General features: G+C 46.4%; 1 protein-coding gene across 1 annotated transcript; it reads left to right on the top strand.

Moving 5' to 3' along the window:
- Positions 1–2,225: 2,225 nt before the first annotated feature.
- Positions 2,226–18,441, top strand: LOC112106123 (inositol hexakisphosphate kinase 3). Its single transcript, XM_026655122.1, has 5 exons — positions 2,226–2,558; positions 13,969–14,176; positions 15,610–15,788; positions 16,467–16,642; positions 17,814–18,441. The coding sequence occupies exons 1-5, from the start codon at positions 2,360–2,362 to the stop codon at positions 18,288–18,290; spliced, it is 1,239 nt and encodes a 412-aa protein (XP_026510907.1). The 5' UTR covers positions 2,226–2,359; the 3' UTR covers positions 18,291–18,441.
- The last annotated feature ends 2,171 nt before the right edge of the window (positions 18,442–20,612 follow it).

Raw genomic sequence — 20,612 nt, 5'->3', positions numbered from 1 at the left:
CCTCCATGCAAAAACCAGGCACCCAAGCTGAAGTGCTCATTTATTCAGGGATTTCATTATCAACAGGAGAACAGGAGGAAAGTGTTTAAGCACTTGAGCTTTGACTCTCCCGGTGTTTTCAAGCCAGAGAACTTTGTTAGATTGGGAGTCCGCTGCCGCTAAAAGCAAATCAGAGCGTATGATATTTATTTTCAATTTGATGCCACATTGCAAAGGGGGAGAATGGCCCAGTGGTTAAAGCATTAGCCTGGGCGACCATCTTCAATACCTGGCTCCTCCACAGGCTTCCTGCATGACCTTGGACACATCATTTAATCTCTCTGCGCCTCCATTCCCCATCTGCAAGCTGGGCAGAACAGCTCTTCCCTCCCTCACAGGGATATGTGTACATCGAAGATAGCAATGTGCTCGGATGCTGGGGTAAAGAGGACCGTATGAGTACCTAAGATAGGTAGACACTGCTATTCACACTGAATAGTATCTTATGCCTTGAGTTCATCAGTGACATTTCTTGTACACTACGGTGTTACACAACATGGGGCAAGGCCTCAAAACCTGTGTCTTTGGCTGAGAGGAAAGGAAGGGCAACAGAAAGGAATTTCTCCAGTCCCTTTCAGTGCCCTCTTTTGACTGGAATGGTCAAGTGCTGGCACGTTACTGGAAGGCCAGATCACCATCCCGGAATGTCTCTCCCATGCACTTGTTTACATTCCCGGTGTCCCATTTCACTCACCAATCCTGCATGCAAAAGAACAAACCTCCCTCTGTGTTTTCCAGCATTGGCCATGGGAGTGGGGGCTGGGGAATTGCGAGGAAACTGTTCCTTCAGGTAGATTGGTTTCGTAGGTCCAATTTCATCTTCAGTGCAACTCCAATGCCGGCCCTTCAGCAGAGGGACATTCTGCGGCAGGGAGCTCTCCATGCCTTGGGGGAAACAAACCTTTGCAGGTGGAGCACTTCTGGCAACAGAAGTCCTGTCCTCATGTTCAGCTGCCCTGGGGCAGAGTGAATTGGGCCCATTATTATTATCCCCAATAACTGAGTCCAATCTTGCTCCAAATGAAGTCAATGGGCAATTTGGGTTAATAGAAATTGGGTAGGAGGGCCACCAGGACAAATACAGGGCTGTGTGGTTTTTTTCTAGTTGATTATTCTAGGCCCAGGGCCAAGTCCCATTTCTATGGAAGTCCATGGAAAGCTCCTATGGGATCAGGATCGAGCCTTTTGGTGTAATGCATGTACTAGTTGTGGGTTTCCTTATGTTTTACCCCAGAATGGAGTATGTCTTGGGGAGGTGGGGGAGATTCAGGGTGGGAGCTGTTTCTCATCTTAGCTGTAGATTGTGGTCAGTGTTAATGGCACTACTGTTCCATCCTGACCTAGAATATCCTGACCCCAGCCTCCTTTAGGAAGGAGGAGGGAAACCTTTACTAATGTCCTAGTGTTAACTGACAAGGAATGTCCTGGTGTGAGGTTTCTCTAAGGGTAGGAGGTGGAGAAGCTTCCTGGGGGAGGGTAGGGGGTAGGAGGTAGGTTTTGCTGGCATCTTTGTGTGAGAATGTCCTTCACAGGGGTTTCTAGAGTACAGAGGTCTTTATAAATAGCCCCACTGGCAGGGAATGTCCTAACCTTGGGACAACTTGAGAAAAGGTTGAGAACTTCATCAACAACATGGTTTTAGCAGATTGGGATTATTATCCTAACCTTGGTTTACCTTTAGGAGGGGAAAGGAGAGTCACGTTCATAGCTTGGTGTTAGCTGGCAGAAGGAATGCCCTGATCTAGCTAATCTCCGAGGGAGCCGCATTAACCCGATAGCTCTCTTCAATTGCCTTTCCCTACTTTTTTTTGCCCCCTCACCAGATTTAAATTGGGTCTGCAGCTCAAGCCCTGGACCCCAGCCATGTGCATGTATAGAGCTCACCTTACAAGGGTGGGATTTGCACCTGCCTTCAATGTATAACTCTCCTTGCTTGTATGGGGGGCTTCTCTTGGGCTGGAGAGTGATGTATGCAGGAGCATAGGGGGAGCCATTGGAGGCAGCCTTAGCCTTGGGAGAGCTCCACTGAAAAGCAGGAAGGTGTTTGGAAGTGATTTGCCCCTGTTTTCTCACATTCTGTATTTATCCTTCAGTTGGCAGAGACGTTCTCTATGGTGCGCTGAGAAGCCAGAAGACCTATACGTGGTAAAGCAACAAAGATCTAGGCTCCCCCTGGGGCTGACAAACCCAAGCCCATCTTCTGGTTGCTTCCCTGCAACACACCCCGGTTCACTGCTACTAAAAAAAAGAGGGCACTTCCGTCAAGGAGTGTGTTTCGCCTCGGCCCAAGTACAAGTTGGACCGCGGGTCTCCGGACAGCATGGTGGTGCAGAATAAGCTGGACACGGGGGACCCCAGGAAAGCGGTCCTTTTGGAGCCATTCATCCATCAGGTTGGGGGCCACATGAGCATGATGAAATATGATGAGCACACCGTCTGCAAGCCCCTCATCTCCCAGGAGCAGTGGTTCTACGAGTCGCTCCCCACACCCATTAAGCAGTTCACGCCTCAGTACAAAGGTAAGGAGGAGCTGGATGATCCAGGAGAGAACTGCAGGGGCAGGGGAGGGAGAGTTTACTAATGGTAGCCATGATCAGAAGAGAAGATGTTAGCTACCCATAATTTCATTGATCCTTTCCTTCCCTTAATGAGACAAAGGGCCCGATTCTCTTCTGGCTCATTGGGTTTAATGCCATTGGCTTCCATGAAGTCATTCCTCATTTACCCCGGTATAAGAGGAGATTCTGGGCCAGTCAACATACTTCCAAAATATGGTCCAAGCCCTGAGCGCCTTTACTTCACTTTTACTCATGCAAACTCCCATTTGTTTCAGTGTTTTGCCTGAGTAAAGATGTCAGGATTTGGCTGTATGACTCCAGGACCCGCAAATGTAACTGATTTTTTTCACCTTTATTTTAAGCTTCCTGGTTTTGCAAAATTGAGCTGAGAAACTCACATCAGGTTCCATCTATTGAGTTCCCTGGTACTTGCTGTTTCCAGTGGGGCTGAAAATAATGCGAGAACATCCTTTCTTGTTGTATTTTGACTCTCAGCCCCCACTGGAAGCAAGTAGTGCATTACATGGGGAAAAAATTAAATGCTATCTTAACATCTTACATCTTCAAAAAGGCTGTTTCTCTTGTCCTTCAATTGTAATGGAGTCATTGAGGATGAGCAAATTGGGGGCGGGGGGGAGAGAGAGAGAGATTGAGAATGTGTGAGTAAAGGAGGTCTGCTCTTTGGAATCTCCAACACTTCGTAGACTTTCTCAACATTCTTAGCAATACTGAATGGTTCTTATACACACTCGCTTTCAATCTTGTGATCACTGTACAGAAAGTTGTGTGGATAACTAAGATCAGCCTTTTTATCTTAGCTTCTAAAAACTAGCAGATCATCTCTGATGTCAGGATTGGGCGTCTTTCTAACAAAGGGTACGTCTACACTTACATCCGGGTCCGGATGTAAGCAATCGATGTTCTGAGTTCGATTTATCGCGTCTGGTTAAGACGCGATAAATCGATCCCGGATCGATCCCGGAAGTGCCCCGGATCGATCCCGGAAGTGCTCGCCGTCGACGCTGGTACTCCAGCTCGGCGAGCGGAGTACGCAGCATCGACGGGGGAGCCTTCCTGCTGCGGCTGGACCACGGTAAGTTCGGACTAAGGTACTTCGAATTCAGCTACGTTATTAACGTAGCTGAATTTGCGTACCTTAGTCCGAAGTGGGGGGGTTAGTGTAGACCAGGCCAAAGAATGCGCCTGCTCCACCATCTAGCATTGGGCTAGATGCTGGAATCACTGCATGGCCTGTCTTATGCAGGAAGTCAGACTAGTTGCTCATCATGGTCCCTTCTGAATCTATGAAGCAGTGAATTTTAACAAGAGGAGTAAGTGATAAAGTCCTTGCTGAATTCCAGGTAGGATTCCTCCAGATAACAGGGGGTTTGGCTGGACTCTCTAGCGGTTAGTGCTTCTCACTCAACAGAAATGTGAATTCTGGCCAAGTGCCCCCTTTTGGAGCTTGGGTGTTTGAGCTAGTGAGTCATTGGGAGCTCTCCCAAGGTTAACTGTTTGTGCAAAGAGTGAGAGATGTAGCGCTTAAGTCAATGTAGTTAGATCAACGCCGTGTCAGTGTAGACACTGCATTGCTTTCATTCACGGTTGCTGCCTTTCAGACACTGCCCCACAATGCCCCACACTAGCAGTGAAATCGGTGCAAGTGCTCCTGGTGAGGACACGCACCGCCGACACAAGGAGCTTAGTGTGGTTGTGTAAAACCAATTCAATTACTGCCGTGGCTGTACATCAATGTAACTTATGTTGGCTTAATGTTGTCATGTAGATTTCCCCTTTCTGTGTGGAGACTTTACACCTGTTTAAAGTAGGCTGATGTAGGTGAATTAAGAGGTGCAAGCAAGGCGGATGTGAGCTAGGTTTAAACTGATATAAGGGTGTCCACACACAAAGTTGCTCCAGTTTAACTACATGGGTGCAGCCTCACACCTTTAGTTAAACAGGTCTGCGCTACGGGTAGACCAGGCCCAGGAAGAGCAGCTTGAGGGATAACAAGCGCTTGTGGCAGGTGTCATGATGTGAGCTTCAGCCCACGCGACCGTCAGGATTCTGGGCCAAGGTCAGCGAAGTGGCAGCAGTCTAGCCGGGAGGAGGGTGAGGCTGCTGAATTACCATCCAAGAAGAGGTGGAGGAGTAGGCAGTGCAAGAGGAGGGGAGGGCTCATGATCTTTTCTGAAGAGACAGAAAAAGGAAAAGGGGACGAGAGGGAACCCCGTTTGCACGTGGTGGTGACGAGAGCATCCAGACATCCCTGTTTCATGTGCGGAGCCTTTTCCCACCTGACGCGGCCAATCTGCTTTGGTAACACGAGACAGTGTCACCGCGAGCCTGGTGTCATGTTAGCGCTCGAGTGCCATCTGCATAGCTGAGATGCCAGTGACCAGCCTGGGAGAAACCGTCCTCCTCGCTGGGCATCGCTGTCAGCCAGCAGAGCAAACGGCTGCCTCTGCGACAGCAGCAAACAGTCATTCGACTAGGAAGTTTCCTCCTCAAGATTTTCTCCTGGAGGATTTTATTTTGGCCGCAGCAAGAGCGATGGAAACCTAGGCTTGGCGCCTGGGTACCTGCAGCCAGCAGGCGCTTCCTGACAGGAGGCCCAACAGTGAGGACTCTGAGCCTGGGGAGGGAAATGGGGTGGGGAGGGTGCATCATGCCACTGGGCCTGCTGTAGAGGAAGGATTATTACTATCCCTGAACTTCTGTCTCTTGCTGTAACAAGCTCGTATGGTGCTCCCAAATATCTGCCTGCTGCCGGCTAACTGAGCTAAGCGCACACCTGTGCCAAGCATGCACAGCAGCTGAATTGTCACTGATTATATGTCAGCAGCATGAGTCACATGCCTGTTGCTTTATTGCCAGTAGCTCGGGAAGGGGTTTTTTGGTGTGCTGGAGAAAGGGGCCTGATCTGGCTGCCCCGACTCAGTCCACACCCCTACCCAACAGCCATACCCACCCAGCTGATAATTTCTCCATACACACTGCACACGTCCCTTATAATTTCTCTTCTAACTCAGTACACATTACATAGGCCTTATCACGTCTCCCCTAACTTAATACACATGGACCCGTTCTCACACACACACACACACACACACACACACATTCTCCATCGGCTTTCATTGTGTGATCTGAGGGCGCTGAAGCCTCAACAACTTTCAAAGTGAGCCAAATGAAATGGAAGCTCATTCATTCCTTTCCTAGGGTCCAGTACTGTGTGTTTTGCCTGAGTAAGACTAGCAAGTTCTGATCCCCTAGTTAGCAGAAAATGAGAGAAATATATGTAGAAGCTGGAGACCTCCAAGCCAAATGGTGCTCTGTACGACTGTTTATCCAACAAGATATAGCGGAGGCCAGGGAAAAATAATACATTGCATTTCTATAATGACTTTTGTCCTGAAAGATTTCAAAGCACAGAGAACCAGTGAGATGCAGCTATCTCTGGGGAGGAGCTGTCAACCAGGTGGATGGGACAGCCTGTAACACAACAGTTTCCCCGCTGAGAGGATGCCTTTTGTTTCTTTGTGGATGTAAGCCCTTGAAATAGACTTCTCTTTATATAGAGGGAGCATTTAATTATCCCTCATTAGGAAATGACTGAGGCTGGCCTGTAAGCTGTCATTCCCTCACTCAGCAATAACCTGACCTTTTGTTAATGAGACTCCGCCGCGGGTTGTAGTGTAGAACTAGCCCAGTGCCCCTGGGACAATGAGGTGATTTGTGGCTGTCGGCCCCAGCAGCCTGGCCAGACTCTCACCGATAAAGGAAGTGTTCATTTTTTTTAAGGCTACTTTGGAATAATCGTCTCCGTTAAATTCCTGCATGCTGGCATCTATTAACCCTTTCAGTGTGAGTCGGGATATGTGACCTGATCTTGCTAAGAGACACAGCTCAGGGCTGCCCTAAGCTATGCTGGTTTGTTGCAACCCCCTAAAGGTCTTTATATATGTAGGGATTGCTGGAGTACTATATGTTCTGGCCATGCCCTCTCCTGATCTAATACACCCCTCTGCTCGGGGAAGGGTGGACGGAAAGAGACAAGGCTTGCACAGAGTTCGCTGTACAACAGGTGAGGGTTCCCCCATGCCTGATCTTCAGAGGTGACAAGTAATTGTAGCACCAGTTGAAGTCAATGGAGACTGTGGGTTTCCAGCATCTCTGAAAATCAGACTCAGTATTTCCATTAGCTAGAAAAAGATCATTAAAACAAAATTAGATTAGCCTTGAAAAAACATGGTTTAAATTAGCTTTGTAAAACCAAAGCATAATAGTGAGATTTGGAAAACTTCCACAAGGTTTACCTGTTCCTGCCTATCCCTTATCACCATTGTTGCTGAGTGACTTCCAATCAATAACAGATTTCGTCCTTTGCCTGTGAGGGAGCGGAGTGTACCATCTCCCTTTTACACATGGGGAACTGAGGCACAGAGAGACATAGTGATTTGCCTGAAGTTGCACAGGGAGTCTGTAGCAGAGCCAGCAATCAAACCCAGATCTCAGACTCCACAGACTTTATCACCTTCCTACTATCAGTCCTTTAGCCCTCTTCCTGACTGGGCCATTGGTGACCTTCACAGAAGACTATGAAAATCTTAGGCCAGATCCTTTGCTGGTGGAAATCAGCATAGCTCTATTGAAGTCAATGGAGCCTCATTGATTTCCACCAGCTGAGGATCTGGCCCTTATCTCCAGCACTTGTTGACTGGATGTCGGTGACCAGCAGCTGAGGTTTGACATTGATGGAACGAGAAATCGGAGCAGGGATAGACTAAACTTTTAACATACTCAAGTCTCCACACTCTCCAGTCCCTACTCTCCTGGGATCCATTGTCAGGGTCTCTAGATAACCAGACAAATAATACCAGCTATCTTCTAACAAACAAATCAGCTGCTTTCTGAGGTCAGAAATGACCCCTCTCTGCCTTCCAAATAAGCAACAAAGTCTTTCTGTGCACAACATCCACCATAATACCCCGTCCGTGCAATTTCAACATTCACCGAAGTGCCCCGTGGTCTGAACTGCTTTATGAGTTGACTCTCATTACTTTGCAGTTTAAAGGGATAGACTGTGTTCGGCGTAAGTCCAAATGTTCTATCAAATCTAATTTTAACCCACCATTGCATGATTTTTTAAATTACTTTTTCCTCCCCTAATTTTTCCAGCGATGCCAATTCTCACTATGGTATTGTGTCCCATGAAACTTAGTGTTTTTCTGAAAGCCCCAACTCCTGGAATCCTGTGATTAGGTGAGAAACTCAACTTTTTTTTTTTTTTTAAGAATAAGTTTGTCCCTTATACTTGCAGAGAAAAGCTGGAAAATGTTTCCTGAGTGCACCCTAAAGTCTCAAAAAACAGAAGACAAATAAATAGAACCCAAAACTTATGGTTTTATTATTTGTTTTATTTATTTAGTTTTTAAACCAATCTCCTGATTTGGGGGAGGGAGCGGGGGAGGCTGACCCCTAATTTTGGAATGCTTGGTGTTGGAAAGAATGCATTTCCCTGCCGTGTTTGCAACCCAGACACCACAGAATTGAAGTAATGTGTGGTAATTAAGGCCTTGATCCTGCAACTGTATCTGCATGGACCTTCCTCTGCATGCATGCAGAGCCCCAGTTAAGTCTAAGGCCTGGTCTACACTAACACCCCAATTCGATCTAAGGTACGCAACTTCAGCTACGTGAATAACGTAGCTGAAGTCGACATACCTTAGTTCGAATTTACCGCGGTTCAGACGCGGTCCACACACGGCAGGCAGGCTCCCCCGTCGACTCCGCGGTACTCCTCTCGCTGAGGTGGAGTACCGCAGTCGACGGCGAGCACTTCCTGGTTCGAATTATCGCGTCCAGACCAGACGCGATAAATCGAACCCGGAAGTTCGATTGCCAGCCGTCGAACTACCGCGGTAGTGTAGACAAGCCCTAAGATGCCCCAGGTGGAAGAAGGGACCTACACATGCATATGCAGTTGCAGGATTGGAGCCTGAATTTATTAGAAATTGACCCAGCCTAGTTTCACTGTCCAATTTGTGTGAAATAATAATTATTAATAATAAATAATTAATACCTAGTTCTTCTAGTGCTTCTCACCCATTGATCTCACAACTCTCTTCAAAGGAGGTCAGTATCTTTATCCCTATTTCACACATTGGCCTGGTGGGTTTACGTGACAATATTACACAGCTGCTTCAGGGAAAAGCACCTGCATTCTAAGCATTTTTCTGTAACTCACCAGAATGCAGGCCTGAATGAGCCTGACCCTGGGGTTTGTCCTGGAATTGCCTGGAGTAGTTAAGGCATCAAACGCCTGCAGATTCGGAGACAGCCTTGTTGTGTTGTTTTGTTTTTCCTTTTTGCCTGTGACATCTCAATGAGTTTTGCAGTAAGTGGCAATAAAGCTGTGATCCTTCTCCAACCTAGCACAGGTAGCTTTTGTCTCTTCCCACTGAATGAGCCACCGCTGGGAGAGACAAGGCTGGACACATTAGAAAGAGGTGAACTATTTTCCCATAAGGAGGAAGGGAAGGTTAAATGTCAAAAAAGGAATATTCTTGAGACCTCTGTCGCCAGTTGGTGCATATAGATGTCCCCTGTCTCTATTGTTAGCCCCTCTCGGGGCTTAGGGACCATTATGTAATGATGACACAGTGCACAGTATTGTTCAAATGTCATCATTTAAATCCAACACCGTGTTAGTGCTCTTTAAAGAGCATCTGCACAGACTTGGCAGCTCACTTACCCATTTCAGGCAGATTAGATGACCTTGAGACAAGCGTTCTCCCTCCCTTCCACCCCCCGTCTCTCAGTGCTGTCTGTCTAGTTCGGAGCTGGCTACAGGATTATGGATTTATTTTTCAGGCCCACTTCTGTTCAGATTCCTATTGCGCATGGCAGTAAATAAACACACTTTAAAATTTAAAAATAAATACACGCGAGAAGAGGTAGCAAGCTACATAGCAAAACAGCTCCTGCAAATTGTAGAGATGCCTCTTGCATGCAGATAGCTTCTGTAAATATACTCTGTCTGCCTAGCTTGCTTTGTATAGAATGGGACGGAATTTTTGGTGGGAACGAAAGGAAGGGAATGGAAAGCACTTTAATGCAACAAAGCTTTGCTTTCAGATAATAAAGCCACAGTTGGAATAAAAGATCAGTACAGTAGCCGCCAATACGCCTTAAACCATGTATTATATATTTGTTTTATGAATATACAGTACGTCAATTATGTGACATAAGCAAAATTAGCCCAGTCCCATAGTGCTATATACCATGAAACAAAATACATTTATTAAAGCTGGGATTTTCAAGTGTGTCCATATTCCATTGAAATTTTGATGCCCTGCTGCCCCTTGCACCTTTGAAAAATGTCCCTGTTAATCTTCATATTAATATAAGATATTTAAGACCTATCAGTTTCCCGCTATATAGTACGTATAGGGCAAGACCAGCATGATTCAATGGGATTATGATGCTGATTTACACCATCTGATGCTATGTAATTGGGACAGCTTTTGAATGTTGCACACAGCATTTGAGATACAGCTACAATAGATTTGATAAGAAATAGACTCTGAAAACAGACTGTAGAGTTAACACTGAGGAGTCTTACGTTGGTCTCACAGTGATTGCGTCGAGCCAGCTTAGATGAAATGGTTTTCTTATCTGCTGGCTCTGCAAACTCAAACTGGGAATCTGAGAGGCAAGCTGGATGTTTTACTGGTTCTTGCGTGATCATCTCTAATACAGGCTTGGTAACTGGAATTTAGATTACAATTCTGGGGGTGATGCACAAGCCAGAATAAAATCTAGCTCCCTCTCTTTAAACTGCGCTGGTATTGAAATGCTAGCACGGGGGGAAGGGAAGGTCCAGATTTTCAGAAATGCTGAGCACCCATGACTCCATCTGAAGCGGCTGCTCGGCACCTCTGTAATTCAGGCCATGAGCGCTTGTTTTAGTCAGCAAAGTCAGCAGATATGACTTTGAAGACGAGCAGGGGGGCAGCTCAGTGGAGTAGGAAACTGCCATTTTCAGAGTCATTTTCTGACGGTAATCGCTCTCTCAATGGAAAGAAGGGGGCCTCCATAATTGTTCCATATTTCCTTCGGAAAACAGAATTTCCTTGTTTCTAAGCTGCAAAAATACATCTCCCTTCAAAGACTAATGAAACGGGGAGGTTTCCACCTAGTGATTTCTAGATAGGAAAACCAGATCTATATTTTGCCAAGTGGTGTGGTTTTTGCTGTTGGTGGCTTTTGTAGGTCCCTAAAGCCATCATTATGAGCTGCTTTTGGACTGTGGTTACCATTGTGGGAGTTGGAAATGACCGGGCACTGCTGTGAGCAGCTCACATGGCTGGAATCCTGTCTAATCCTGAAAGGGTGATGCTCTGAAAATGCCTGCAGTGCTGGACTCTGGGCTGGCACTGCTGTGAGGAAGTTCACAATGCAGGAGTGATCGATAGAATTGACAGAGAAGTTCTCACTGTCAAATCAGGGCTGTCCTTAGCAAGGGGACCACTGCACTCATCCTTTCCCTGAAAGGTGATAGCTGCCGCATATACAAGCCATGCCCATGAGTCATTTGTCATTTGAAGCGCTGAGGCAAGGGTCCCTGTTGCTAAAACTTTGCTAAGAGAAGGGTAAATACATAAAAGGTTGCATTGCAGAAAGGTTCAGCCATGTGATGCCTATTAAAGTCAATGGAAGTTGCACAACTAAAATACTGGGGGATGTTTTGAATATTTAAGGGTGATGCCTAATGGTTAGCATTCCAGGCTTTCACCAATAGGTGTCACTGTCTGGCCTCATAAATCAAGCAAGAGACAGGTATGTATCCAATTAGTGCTCTCTTCTGTGCCCCCCAATGGCAGTATGAAGTGGTTGCAGAGGCAGTCTTCCATTCCTGGTGGTCTTTAACTAGGGAAAAACCAATCCAGTGCATTGGAAGGACAAGCCTATGCCAGGGTAGCTGATACATACAAAGTATGACAAAGTTCCTCCTCTATCTTGGTGGGTCCTGCGCTTACTGGCGGATTTTCTTGCCTCAGAGATTCACCATGTGGGTTGGGAAACAGCCCAGAGACCTTCCCCTCTGGAAGAACCCACAGTCCAGGTCAATTGGGAGGTTTGGGGGGAACCCGGGCCCACCCTCTACTCCGGGTTCCAGCCCAGGGCCCTGTGGACTGTAGCTGTCTATAGTGCCTCCTGTAACAGCTGCATGACAGCTACAACTCCCTGGGCTACTTCCCCATGGCCTCCTCCAAACACCTTCCTTATTCTCACCACAGGACCTTCCTCCTGGTGTCTGATAATGTTTGTGCTCCTCAGTCCTCCCGCAGCACACCCTCTCACTCTCAGCTCCTTGCGCCTCTTGCTCCCAGCTCCTCACACTCGAACCACAAACTGAAGTGAGCTCCTTTTAAAACCCAGGTGCCCTGATTAGCCTGCCTTAATTGATTCTAGCAGCTTCTTCTTAATTGGCTCCAGGTGTCCTAATTAGCCTGCCTGCCTTAACTGGTTCTAGCAGGTTCCTGATTACTCTAGTGCAGCCCCTGCTCTGGTCACTCAGGGAACAGAAAACTACTCATCCAGTGACCAGTATATTTGCCCTCTACCAGACTCCTGTACCCCACTGGTCTGGGTCTGTCACAAAAGGTAATTACTGTGGGCCACACGTTCAGACCCACACACGTGCTTTTGGAGATCTGGCCTGTGTATTTTCCTTGGTTTGCAATCGGAACAATGTCCTCCAACTGGGGCATTAGTGGCTAACTCCACGGCCACTGATAGATTTCATGCTGCTGCCTACAACCCCCGCCCCCAAACTTTTTGGAATTTGGAAGGCTCTAAGTCACCAGGGTATCCTTTTATTTCAACAGTCCATTTGTTACAGTGCAAAGTGTGATAAAATAGGTCATGCTGCTAAAATACTGTTACACTTGCTCTTGTTTCTAAAATAATCTGATAAACTATTCAAGACCAGCTTTCTAAGTAATCAGTCTTCCTCTGTATTTTTCAATGGTAGGGTTTTTTTGCAGTCATTAAAAATGCCATTGGCCACTTATAAGAAATCTGAAGACTGACTTCAGTGGAGTTACATTAGAGATGAATTTGGCTCAGAGTAATGGGGAAAGCTGCAGAAATGAGTGAGAAATCCTTTGGCAAACAAAGCTATTTTAATACATAATGTATTCATGGATGGATATACAATAGTTCTGCATGGCACTTGTATAGGACTTTTCATCGGCAGAGCTCCCTATGCCTTAGAAGAGTGTCTTTGTTGCCATGTGGGGAAGCTGAAGCACAGAGGGGCTTCACCAGCAAGCGAGGGGCTCAACACTGCTGAAAATCAAGCCCAAGGTGTCTCAAATTGGGCTTCCCAAAAAATGAGGTATCCAAAATTAGAGGCTACGATTGACATTGAGTCAGGGCAGAGCTGGGCCTGGAACTGCAGTCTCTTCGCCCGAGTTCTATCTGCCTCTCCTGGACAGAATGTCAGACCTGCTCAGATGCAACTGCCTGGAGAACCCTTGGAGACCACAAGACCCTAATGCTGGTACAAGCAATGGATATGACTTAATGCTGAAGGCCTATTATTTTGGAGCAGAAATTCCTTAGTTCTGTCCATGCCAATGACCACGAAGTCTTGTGTGGCCATGGAATCACTGCAATAGGCACTTCCTTACCTGTGCTTTACTGAAACTCCTTATGACAATGCAGCAAGTTTCCTGCAGCCGTGGCTCTTCTAAGCTCCCGTGCTCTCATTGATTACAGACGCCTTGCGTGCACACTGACATTTGTTTTAAGGATTCCCCCTCCCTTCCCACCCTCATTTTGTTCCCTGCTGCTGGAAAACCCCTCAAGAGCAAGAGACCTGCATGGCTTCTTGTAAGCGAGCCAAGCCCTAGTCTAGAATCCTGCGTCAGGCCCCTGTTGGTTCAGCTGTTGCGTAGCTTGGAAAGAATGAACGCCCCGAGCGGAGTGGAGAATGCAAAGAACATGATATACAGGACAGCTTCCATGTGAGGCAGGAAGGTGGGGGTTGGGTGGAATGGTAGTATATGGGCAAGAGAAGGGAGCATCTAAAAAGCCTTCAGCTATTTTCCAAAGGCTCAGGGACTGCTTACATTTACAGGGCGGAGGATCTGATTTCAGCAGTTGCTAGAGCACTAAGCTATCCCCGGGTAAGTGCACTGCTAAGTATCCAAGTTCTGATACAAGCACCTGGAACAGAGTGGGATGACACCTGGCTAATAATGCAAGCAACGACTGGTCTGTAATGGCTCGGTGCAGGTTAACCCTGTTGCCTGGGAGGGAAATTTTTGTCACATTCACACGATCCTCCCTCCTTTTGTAGGTATCATCTCGGTGTGCCTCAGAAAGGACAGCTTGGGCAACCTAGGCCTGATAGCCAGCCCCAGCCTGCCGACCGACAACTGCAGTTCCTTGGATAAGGAGCATTCGGTGATGCTATGTCAGGAGATCAAGCGGACGTCCACCACCAGCAGCGAGCGCTTGTTTGTCAAATGGAGTCAGGCATCTTTCACAAAGACCATCAAAGACAGGTGAGTGCCCGGTGCAAGCAAGAGTCGAGGGGCTGCCTGAGTCGAGGGGCTCTGAAGCAGCAGTAGCTCCGCTTGCTATCTGAGCCGAATACAGACCGATCGCATTTATAGTCTGTGCCTTGTAGGCACGAAGCCCCGGTGGGCAGTATGCTTATGTCTGGCATAGGGATATTCCAAACAAATAATGGGCTGGCATCAGATCTCGCTCTGGTTTTGCCGCGGTGTAACTCCATTGGCTTCAGTGGCGTGACTCCTGATTTACTGCAGTGTCAATTAGATCAGACTCCAGCCATTGGCTTCAGCGGCCTTCTCTCCCCGCAATCCCCCAAAACAGTGGGCCAGATTCTGATGTCACTTACACGGGTGCCAATCTGGAGTGACTCCACTGACTAGTGCGGTCACTCCAGATTGACACCTAGGTGATTGTGACCAGGATTTGGGCCTTTTTCACAAACACCTCTTATTTGACCTCCACTTGCCATCAGGCAGAATTGCAGCCTCTGAATTCTGGAGAGAGCAGGGGATGCTTTTCACCTCCTCTGCCGGGTTGCAGGATGGCCCAAAAGCAGCAGGAAGGAAGTGAGGCCATGGCTGTGCCTCCTGTCCCCCAATCACTGCCCAGAGAAGCTCAACAGCAACAAAAGCCGCCCAGAGGATAGTGAGCTGCACCCTGTAAAAGGCTGTAAAGGGTACGTATGCAGCCTTTACGCTCATAAGAATACCTCCTGATAGTCTCCTTGCATGGAGCAGCTCTGGACCACCCCCAATGCGGGCTTATATCTACAACACTCAATGGAGCCCTGAACAGTTGCTCTGCTAGAATTGCAGAGGAGACCGGCCTTGATCTTTTAAATTCTCAAATGTTTTCAGTGAGACACAGGATCATTCACTCTAACTGGTTCAAAACAGACCCAGCTCAGCTATCGTTTAGAGGTACAATCCAGCTCCCATTAAAGCCAGTGGGAGTTTTGACACTGACCTCAATGAAAGAGGAATCATATCCGTAAGATGGATGAGACCAGGGGCTGAATACACAGGGAGAATGAATCCACTCTCCCCATCAGAGGTGGTCCCTCTAGCCCAGAGATAAGGCACATTAGCAGGCAGGTTGCCTGTGGTGCACCTGTTAGGTGGATAAATGGAGATCTCCAGGCTTCAGTGCAATGGATCTGGGCCCCTTCACAGAAGCCAAACTCGCTTTAAAATTGCAATAAAAAAATATTGGCACCAAGCAACTGCCTAACTTCCTGAAAATGACTTTAACTCGGTAACAAAGGATCCCTGCAGGTTAGCCAGGATGAATACTTATTTCCTCGAGGGTCCCTGAAAATTTCCTTTATCGGGTTTCATACTCTACAAAAGGAGGGGAAAAGGCCAACTTCTTTTCTGGGAGCTTACAAACCAAATTTGCTTCTTTGGTGTATTTTGTCTAGCGGCCCAGGGAAGGCGCTCCTGAGGACGGAACTTCAGTACCGTACGGATGACTCTTCGCTCATGGAGGATACAAATGGGAACCAGCCAGAAAGAAAGAGCTATAACCCCTGGGGACTGCACTGCCACCAACTGCACCTGAACCGCATGTCCTCCAAACTTGATGAGAACAAACTACATCGTATCCTTTTTTATTCCAGCCGTTCTTGTTGCACTTTACTTATTGCTTATTTCATAGCGGTGATGTTGAGGGGGGGAAAAGACCAACCTTCTGATGGAGAGTTGCTAATAATGGATCACAATCATAATCAATGAAACATTTTTATGTGTAGGTTATAACAGGCCCCAAAGCCCTTGGGCATGAATACAATGTATTTAATTGCGTTCTGGATACTCTCTGTCTGTATTTAAAAGAAATTCTACATGAAAGGGTGTCCATCCAAAGTCAAGGGAGCCCTTCACATAAAGGGATCAAAGCAGCAACAGCTCTTCTCCCTCGTCAGACACTCATTTGATCACCGGTCATGTAATCAATGCAGCTTAACCCCGCCACCAACAGACTTGAGTGACTTTAGTGTTGATGAAAGGTGTTGGATTGACAGCCCTGGGCTACATCTACACTAGAGAACTGAGCCATTGATAGTTTAACTGGTGATATTGCACTTAGAATAAGTTGGCTGAAATTGGCAACAAGGGGCCAGTAGCCATGATGAGTGCTGGTGAAGGTGCATTGCAAAGTCTCAGTACAATTGTGAATGATTATGGTGAACTTCAGAGGATGCGCAGAGCCACCCCTGATTAAGACCTATTTCAATTGTACATTTAATAATAACAAGTCTCCCTTAACTCATGTGTCCAGAGTTTCTGTTGCTTGAAAACGTGGTGTCAAAGTATCAATATCCCTGCATTCTGGACTTAAAGATGGGAACCAGGCAGCATGGAGATGATGCATCAGAAGAGAAGAAAACACGCCACATAATGAAGTGTGAACAGAGCACTTCTGGATCTCTTGGAGTTCGCATCTGTGGAATGCAGGTAGGGCGGCCTCTTGACCCCTTCAGTATTTCTGTTCTTCAAAACAAGCACAAGGAATTACCACTTAATAAACCCTAAGGGCCAGTTTCTCAGCTGGTATAAACTGCCATAGCTTCAGTCTTCATCTCAATTGAGCTACCCCGTTTTACACTAGCTAAGGATCTGGCCCTAGACACATACATTGTCCTGATTCTCTGCCCACGCTGTTCAGTGTTAGTCAGGACTGGAACCTGGAAGAAAGAAGAACATAAACTTTCCATGTTCATTCATTTCTAGGATCTAGCTAGTCTAGTCAGTGCAAATACCAGACACCCTTTTTGTGCTAAATATTACGTCTCTTCATGATGAAATCGTCACCCCCTTCCTGCTAGATACTGCAAGCATAAATTTGTTTCACTTGTGCCTCTGAGAAGATTTAGAACATTGCTCTGCTGTGTCTGCGGGATAATTATTATGATTAAAACACATAGATAGCACTGTAAATAGCTAGCGTCAAGTAGGTGCCTCTCCAGTCTTCAGATACTGAACTGATTATCCTTTTAATTACATGTGGTATGTAACCGAATTCTGTATCCACTCCCAGAGCTTGATCGTGTCAATATTCCTGTCTAGATTTCCTTGCGGTTCTTTAGTTCTGTGCTTTGGAAAATAAGACTGTAGTACAGCTGAGGGTGGGTACAGCACCTTTATTAAAGCCTTGTCTACAATGGTTGTTTGTTCCAGTTTCAGACACTCGTTTTGCTGCAAACCCTTAGTGTAGATGGGGGGTAAATTGCTATAAATCACTATTTCCCCCCATGCTTCTTATACCAGTTTCAAGCAAGGGTAAATTGTACCAGTGCAAACTGCGGCTTATAGCCTGTCTACACTAGGGGTTTGCACCAGTGCAGCTATCCTGCTGGCTGGCTAGCAGTAGCTTAAACCTCCCATGTAGACAAGGTTTTAGCTTCAGTTAGCGACCTGCTGCATAAATTGCCATATGCTGTTGAGACTGGAGAGGAACTAAGCATCTCATGTACCAGCTTGATTGCGGACCCTTTCGTTTTAGATTAACTCTAAACTACGTGCTTTTCCTTCTGCCGAACTAGCTGGATTACTTACATGCAGGATGTTTCGAAGGTGCAATAATTTGAGAGAGACCCAATCTGGATTATTGTTCTTTTTATTCAAGGTTTACCAAGCAGATACTGGCCAATTTCTCTGCAAAGACAAGTATTATGGAAGGAAACTATCACCCGATGGCTTCAGACAAGCCCTCTACCAGTTCCTTCACAATGGTAACTGCCTCAGAACAGACCTCTTGGCACCCATTGTGTCACAGCTAAAGGCTCTGCTTTCAGTCATCAAAAACCAGAGCTCCTATCGATTCTACTCCAGCTCCCTTCTCATCATCTATGATGGACAGGAACCCAAGGAGAATAAAGAAACCTTAGACAACCATCCTCAGGGGTGTTTTCAGAACATAAACCGCACCATGCCACATGGGACTGGTCATCCCAAAGTTGATGTTCGCATGATAGATTTTGCTCACACCACTTATAAAGGTTCAAAGTATAATCACACCATCTACGACGGGCCAGACCACGGCTATATTTTCGGTCTAGAAAATCTTGTCAACATTCTTGAGAATACTAGAGAAGGAGAATGACAAATGCTGTGACATGGCATGGACTTTGTGGTGATAGATATCCCAGAAAGGGACTGCCTATGCATTGGGCCAACTGCATGGAGCCCCTCACGGCTTTTGAACATCCTGTGTACTTTTTGGAATGAGAGCATTGGTGACTTGCTAGGAAAGCGCAGAAGATGCTACATGCCATTACCAAAGCGAACTGTAAAAGCAAAAGATTGAAAAGAATCCACCGTGCTTGTGATCTCGCCGAAGATTTATTTTCCTTTCTTCTTTTACTGCTGTCCTTGATTTGTTTGCGACCGAGAGGAAAGCATTACTTGAAAGAATCTTAAAATTATTATAGGGCCTGCTCACCTCCATATGCACCAGCAAAGCCAAGAAGGCTAAGCAAAGACTGTGCAGTTGAGAGACTATTAAGAGGTGTTGGTAGGTCTGAACAAGTTGCAGCATTACTTTCAACCCAAGCTCAACATGATGGGCCAAGGACATTCAATGACACAAACAGAAGAAAATTGCACTTTCTGATCTTCACGCTCCAAACACCTGGCACTTTTAAGACTGTGATAATGTATGAAGCCCTCAATACAGTATATCTATCTATATCTATATCTATATCTGGTATAAGTGGTGCTATATAAGAGGTGCTATGTTTAAGAGGTCCTTGTTGTAAGGAATTTATAGTCCCAAGGCATGAGTGAGGATGCTACAAAGCACAAACAGAATCATACAAGTACTTAATATCCCCTGGAAGAATAAGGGGGCAGACTAAGGAGTTTTCTGAAGGAGTGGAGGGAAAGGAGACAGATATATCAGAGAGTGCTGAGTCTGTCCAATACTGATGTCGACAGTGAGTCAGATACTGGTCATGAAAGGATTCACATCAGGACCTGGTAGCGTGGAAGAGAATTTGTGACATAAGGCTTGCCAGTGCATGAAAGTTATTCCAGAATACGGTACGGTGTGAATAAAAAGCGGAACAGCTGTTCCAAAATAACTCCGTGTGTGGGTGCTTGTATTCTGGAATAAGAGTGCCTTTTTCTGGCTTAACTTAATCCACTTCCAAAGTGCATTACTCCAGAATAACAGTGTCCACACGTGTAGTTATTCCAAAATAGTTATTCCGGAATAACTCCATGTTTGGATAGGCCCTGAGTCAGGAACTGGATGTTTAGGGTCATCTTTTTTGTGTGTGTACATGTGCGCACGTGTGTGTTTGGAGGACACAAAATTGGGAAAATTTAACAAAATGTTTACAATATTTGTGGGCAGATAAGAATACGGAACAACCTATATAACCAATTCCTTCCTGTGCAATGTGGAAAACCTGTAGAATGTCCTTAAGTCAAGAACAGAGATACAAAGTCCAATTACTGGGGAGCTGAAGTGTAAATAAAATTGTCCAGGTCACTGTCCCTTATTGTTGTGCGCCTCTTTTCCTCCCTTCCTGGGCCGCCTGGAGTTGTGTTGTTTAGCACTGATTGCTTTAAAAGAACTATTCTTTTCACAGGTTTAAATGTCCCCTCAAGGAAAACCCGTTCACATGTACTTTATTGCATGCAGCTAGTGAATACCCACAAATTATGGCTGGCAAATTCAATCGTCTGGCTGGCTTGCATGTTTTACTTAGGCAGGGTGAAATCAAGTTCTTTATTGGAAGTTGTTTACAACACTGCATGTTCCTAGCATACAATCTCAGATGACCACAAAGAGCCACAGTAGCCCCACTTGAGCAGTCAAGGTGACAAACCACCAACAGCTCTGGCACTTTGGAATGGATCACTTGATGATTCCCTGTTCTGTTCATTCCCTCTGGGGCACCTGGCGTTGGCCAGTCGGAAGACAGGATACTGGGCTAGATGGACCATTGGTCTGACCCAGTCTGGCTGTTCTTATGTTCACTTTCTGGCTTTGCCCAGACATTGCCCTTTTCTAAGATGCACCTGTAGCTCTTTTCTTGCCGAGCATCCTCATTCTGCCAATCTTGACATACAACCCTCCACAAGGGAAAATATTCCCTCATTACTTATTGTTGACCTAGATAGATCAATGCACCCTTGTGCTGCTCTTCAAGAGTGCTATAACCCTGCAGCTGTAGTAAAGAGTGTGCCTAACTCCTGTCCTGGCTGCCACAGGAGGGGATCAGGAAGGGCTGAGGGTGAGGAGTTGGGTTGTGGCGTTTGATTGCTCCTCTGAAAAGGAGGAGTGCGCCTCCTAGTCAGAGCTTCCTGCTGGATATAAACTCTAGCCCTGCTGCTGCTCTGTAGGTGTACAAGAAGGGTGGAGGCCATAAGCAGCACAGCTGCAGACTGTGAAGCATAGGGACTGCTCCCTCCAGGA

The sequence above is a fragment of the Terrapene carolina genome, unplaced genomic scaffold (genome assembly GCF_002925995.2).
Source record: "Terrapene carolina triunguis isolate 2854851 unplaced genomic scaffold, T_m_triunguis-2.0 Scaffold197, whole genome shotgun sequence".
Classification (NCBI taxonomy): domain Eukaryota; kingdom Metazoa; phylum Chordata; order Testudines; family Emydidae; genus Terrapene; species Terrapene triunguis.
Note: the sequence above shows the minus strand (reverse complement) of the source record. Positions and strands in the feature narration are given on the sequence as shown.